Here is a 5,086-nt window from a genome sequence, read left to right on the forward strand (position 1 = left end):
TAGATATAGATATATATAAGTACAACTATTTCTATTTTTATATTTGTATGATTAATATGAGTTAATCTACACTGTTATAACTCGGACCCACCGGATGAGTGGCTTGTATTTACTAATTAACATGGTAATTTCTAGGAAGTCTTTAATTAGTATAAGTATATAAGTATAGATATAGATATAGATAGATAGACATAGATAGAAGTATAGATAGATAAAAGTATAGATATATATATAGATATAGACGTAGAGAAATATAGATTTCGAGAATGCATCATTTTACATGGCCGCCCAACGCATTCCTGTTGCAGAAATATGCTTCAATTGAGCTTTCTTGCAAATGTTATTGTCCTCTCTCTTCTTCCATCATGGTTTTCATGATTTTGTGTTGTAATTTGACATCTGTTTAATGGTATACGAAGTTTCTAAAAAAACAAATGCAGGCCACACCATCGATCCACCACAAGTCAAAGCAACCGACTACTCCAGCATGCCCACTACGCTACGGTTGCGGCACCTCTGTTCCCATGCTAGGATACACATCCTCCATTTGCTAGAAATGCCTGCCAAAATCCAGAAATTCAATTTGGCTCCCGGGAGCACATGCTCCTGGGCCCAAAACTATTTTTTCAAATGTCAAAAAAATCTAGACAATTTTTTTGCGATCTTAATCACATCCAAATGCTACTTGCAAATTTTGAGACAAAAAGATTAAACATTTTCGCTTGTGCAAAAAAAAGCAAATTGAAGACCAAATGTCATCCTAATTTGGGTTTTTTCACCGACAAAACACCGCTGCTCCATTTCGCACGAAATTTGTCAAGCATGCTTGCGAAACTAACACGGACATCTATTAAAACTTTCAGATTTTTCTGATTTGTTTTACATTTGTTTGGAATTTATTGTTCATCCGGGAGCATATGCTCCCGGGAGCCAAAACGCCCCTCCGCCAAAATCACGCTAGTTTAATTATAGGAACATGTTTTTTCTTTCTTTCAAAAAGGAAGTTGAAACCCCAAGACTCTGCATGAGTGTGATGCACACAAACCATTTTTATTAAAGTTGTTGCAAGACGATGTGGTCAAAGTCATTAACAAGTGGAATACAAAACAGAGACAACTACCATAGAACCATTACAAGATATGAATTTTTTTGTCGAAAAAACAAGATATGAATTTAACACCTACGGCTAAGTCAAAATCTTCCGCAACAAATAGATAACATGAAGTAGCATTTGATCTTCAGCTCTTTTTATGGAGCACTTAAGTAAACAAGTTGATTAATCTGGCCATTATGATTCTTACATATGTTACATTTTACTGGTATGGCCAGGACTTATGAGTCATCATACAGGGGAATGTACCCATAGAAAGAAAAAAAGAAAGAAAAAATTGGTGAGGGGCAGCTTAACTTGCAGATGCAGTGCCTCCCAAACCCATGCAACAAAGGTAAACTAAAAGCGGGAACTAGATATAGGCGAGGGTTATTACATGCATGGAATATGATATAACCAAATTAGCTAACAAACTACTTAATTAATCATGCTGAAGCTTCTTGATAAATCAGTGCCAGGAGCAGCCGCTGATGTGGCAGTCTGTGACTGTGCTACACTCTTGCGCGCATCGCCGACGATGACGAACGCCGGCGCCTCCACTGCACCAAGCGGTGAAGGAACTCCATGACCTGACGAAAACAAGGAGAAATTAATACTATGTAAGCTACAATCACTGATGACTAGACTTAGCAGGGATCTGCGTCATGATATATGTATGTATATACACCTCAGTGGGGTCCTGGAGAGAGTAGGAGGCGTCGGTCTCCCTAGGGCACTTGGAGACAAGGATGCCGAGGCCATGACCTCTCTTTCTCAGCATCTAGTTGACATCAACAAAATCAGAAGATAAAGAAGCAGCCAAAACAAATGAAATCACTAGGTTCGTAGCTAGCATGCATATATATGTACAAAACTGCAAATGAAATCAGTTGGACGCGACGTGTGTTAGTTTAATCCGTGCACCTTGAAAGCATCCTCGTCAGTGCGGTCGTCCCCGAGGTACAGCGGCAGGACGTCGCTGCGTCCGTCGAATCCTAGAGACAGCACAGCAGCAGATTTTATATGCAACCCGTCATTTTATCCGACGAGGACGAAGACGACGCAGCGGGCAGGGTGGCAGTGGCACCTACCCAGGGATTGGAGCAAGAACTCCACGGCCTTGCCCTTGTCCCACATGATGGAAGGCCGGATCTCCAGGACCTACGCCCAGTAGATTCAATATTCACGGGCTCAGTGAGCAAATGTTAAATAACATGATTTAGTAAGCGCTGCTAGTAATTAACTCCATGATCGATCCATGGCCAATCAACCAACCTTTCTGCCTTCGTTGAGGCTGAGATCGGGGTAGTCCCGGAGCACCTCCTTGACTTGCTCGGCCAATGGACTCCATCTCTGCAGAGGGGATCGGAGCAGTTGAGATCGATGAGGATCTCTCTCATTAACTTAGAACCTTCTTGTTTGACTTAGCTAGATTGTTGCTGATTAATTTGATTGGTGAGCTCTCTGGTTACCTTTTCATCCACGCACCGGAAGTGCACGGAGAGGCAGAACTTGTTGTTCTCCACCCTGGCCCCCGGCGTGCTCTTGGTCTTCTCCACCAGAGCCTCGTAGACCTGGCACCCAAACCAAAATAAAACCAAGAAAAGCGAGAGATCAGTACATGCGCCGTTGGTAAGTTCCTCGTGGCTCAACTAACTAACAAAAGTCGTGTACCTCGGCGATGACCGGGAGGAACTCGCGAGCAGGTTGCAGGAGCACCTCCTCCGCCTGCAAATAGGGCGAGGAATAATTGATGGAATCAGGCACGAATGATTGGAGAGGGATGGGCCATGCATGGCCAGTTAGATTCTTGCGCGACGGAGAGATGCTTGAGAGAGATGGCGTACGTTAGAGCCTGGGCCTTTGATGTCCATGCCGTGGCTGCCCGCGTAGTAGAGCTCCGAGAGGCCTACGAAGCTGCACACCTTCTCCACGCACCGGCCGGTGACGATCGCCGCCGGGAAGTGCTTCGCAACGCCGCGCACTGCCTCCCGCATCTAGAACATCAAGGACAAGGCATGGTCGGCGATGTGAGCGTTGCTTGAAGTAGCTAGCCAGGCTGGTTATCGCGGTCTCTTATCTTACCTCTCCGCTGATGACCGCCGTGTCGGGGTCGGCGACGATGGGCGAGAGCGTGCCGTCGTAGTCCAGGAACACGACCACCTGCTTCCCCTTGGCGGCCGCCGCGATCTGCTCGAAGCTAGCAAGGGCCGACGGGTGCTTCCTCTGCGCGCGCCAACCAAGGAAAAAAGAAACGCAGATCAATCATCAGAATGGACGGAAAACAGCCCGGCCGGCGCGCTCTCACAGCAATGCGTGGGCACGCGCGCCTCACCAAACCAGCCGCCAAACTCACCGTCCACGCGGCGTACTCGTCGACGGCTGCGGAGCGGGCCGGCGAAGAAGCCCGCATGGCCTGGACGACCCAGCTTGTGGCGCAGGGTGACCCGGCGCGGAACTCGTCGTCGACGGCGGAGCGGCGCCGCAGGGAGGAGGACGCGGCGCCGCGGCACGCGAAGATCGCGCGGCTGGAGGAGCCCGGCATGGCCGCGGCCGCCGCTATGCCGCCCATGTCCGGGCGGAGCACCACGTCCTGGTTCGCCATGGCGCACGCAAACAACCACACGTGTGCTCACGACACGCGCCTCCCGCTGCGTGAGAGTGGTGCCCAGCAGTGACAGTGGGGAATAGTTCACGAGGAAGAGGGGACCAGACCGGTTTTCCCTGGGTGAAGAAGCCAATGGCGAAGTGTCGGTACTTATAAAGGCGGAGCGGCGTTGGGTCGGTACCCATACTAGTGGAACTACTGCGTTTTTTCTAACCGGAGTGGACATGTGTCGTTTTCTCATTCACAATTGCAGGGTGCACAATTATATGAACATTCTGAAAATTTAATTGACGACTATAGATTAAGATTCGAGAATAACATTGTTGTTTTTGTCCTGCAAAATACTTTCAAATTATATGTAGACCCTTTTACTATATTCATATTTCGAGTTCAAATCAAAGTGGTGCTCTGGAGGCTGTGGAAATTCAAATATTCTTCATTTTTGGATGAAATGTGTGGCCATTTCTCGATCAGTCACATATAGCCATCTGTTGCAAGGGGGAAAATCGACTCGAAGAATCAGAGGTACTCTGGCGGAAGGAGTGTCCTTTGACGTTGGTCACTGACATGCGGGAGCCGCGCACATCCAATAAACCCGATGTCAAGAGAAAATAAAATACTAGAAGAAAAAATAAGATCAAATACGGTCAAAGGAGAAAGCAATCGATTAGTGGGGAGAGAGAAGCATGGTCCAACATGTATTATAGATGGACCAAGACTATGTTAGCCTTGTTTTATCGTGGCTGTGATGCATGCCAAAAGTAAGCTCTCATGCGAGCCGTTAGATCAGGTGCTGCGGAGTCGTCCGATTTGCCGCAAGCTGGACCACGCGCAGCCTCCTCCCCCAACTTGACCGTTGCAACAGACGACGTGTTGGAACACAACAACCAGCCTCCAAACCGCATTCCCCCATGCGTGTGAATCGTGAGTGGCGGCCCCTTTTGCCCCGCGGTAAGGGATCCGGAATCTATGACCGGTGTCCGCCGCAACATCCCTACACCACCATTGCAACACTGGCACCCATAGTACCTCCCTTGCACCCCGCCCCTAATCTGGCCAGGTGGCGCACCATATCGTCATAGATATGCTCTCCTACGCCATGGCTCAAAGCTCTTAGGGGTTGACTATTCCCTGGCCGACGAATTAAGCTCTAGCAAGTGGGAGGCTGCCTAGCAACATTGGATTTGATATGTTGGTTTCTATGAACCTAGTTTTTTTCCTGAGAAACAATTTCCTTGTTGCATCACTAATTGCATATATGAATTTACCGAATGTTAATGTTGAATTCAGTAAATAGTTGCATCCCAACAAAGATGATGTTGAATTCAGTAAGTTGCAAGACCTGAAATTTTATGAATGTTGATGAGCTAAAAAAAATTGAATGTTGG

The 5,086-nt window shown here is 47.4% G+C and overlaps 1 protein-coding gene across 1 annotated transcript; it reads right to left on the reverse strand.

Annotated features, from left to right (window-relative positions):
- Positions 1–1,224: 1,224 nt before the first annotated feature.
- On the reverse strand, positions 1,225–3,806 carry LOC125521699 (probable trehalose-phosphate phosphatase 8). The gene is made up of 10 exons (XM_048686755.1): positions 3,447–3,806; positions 3,176–3,316; positions 2,938–3,087; positions 2,765–2,818; positions 2,563–2,664; positions 2,366–2,443; positions 2,182–2,251; positions 2,015–2,085; positions 1,779–1,871; positions 1,225–1,680 (listed from the first exon to the last, which is right to left on the reverse strand). Exons 1-10 carry the CDS (start codon positions 3,693–3,695, stop codon positions 1,603–1,605), a joined length of 1,086 nt encoding a protein of 361 aa, XP_048542712.1. The 5' UTR covers positions 3,696–3,806; the 3' UTR covers positions 1,225–1,602.
- Between the last annotated feature and the right edge of the window lie 1,280 nt (positions 3,807–5,086).

The sequence above is a fragment of the Triticum urartu genome, chromosome 7 (assembly GCF_003073215.2).
Source record: "Triticum urartu cultivar G1812 chromosome 7, Tu2.1, whole genome shotgun sequence".
NCBI classification, from domain to species: domain Eukaryota; kingdom Viridiplantae; phylum Streptophyta; class Magnoliopsida; order Poales; family Poaceae; genus Triticum; species Triticum urartu.

Bases quoted from the DNA above. Each gene is read 5' to 3' on its own strand.
- LOC125521699 (XM_048686755.1), bottom strand. From the start codon at position 3,695: ATGGCGAACCAGGACGTGGTGCTCCGCCCGGACATGGGCGGCATAGCG. The intron at 2,444-2,562 runs GTAACCAGAGAG...TCCCCTCTGCAG, and splicing joins TCCGGTGCGTGGATGAAAAG to AGATGGAGTCCATTGGCCGA. The intron at 1,681-1,778 runs GTGTATATACAT...TGTTTTCGTCAG, and splicing joins CTCTCCAGGACCCCACTGAG to GTCATGGAGTTCCTTCACCG.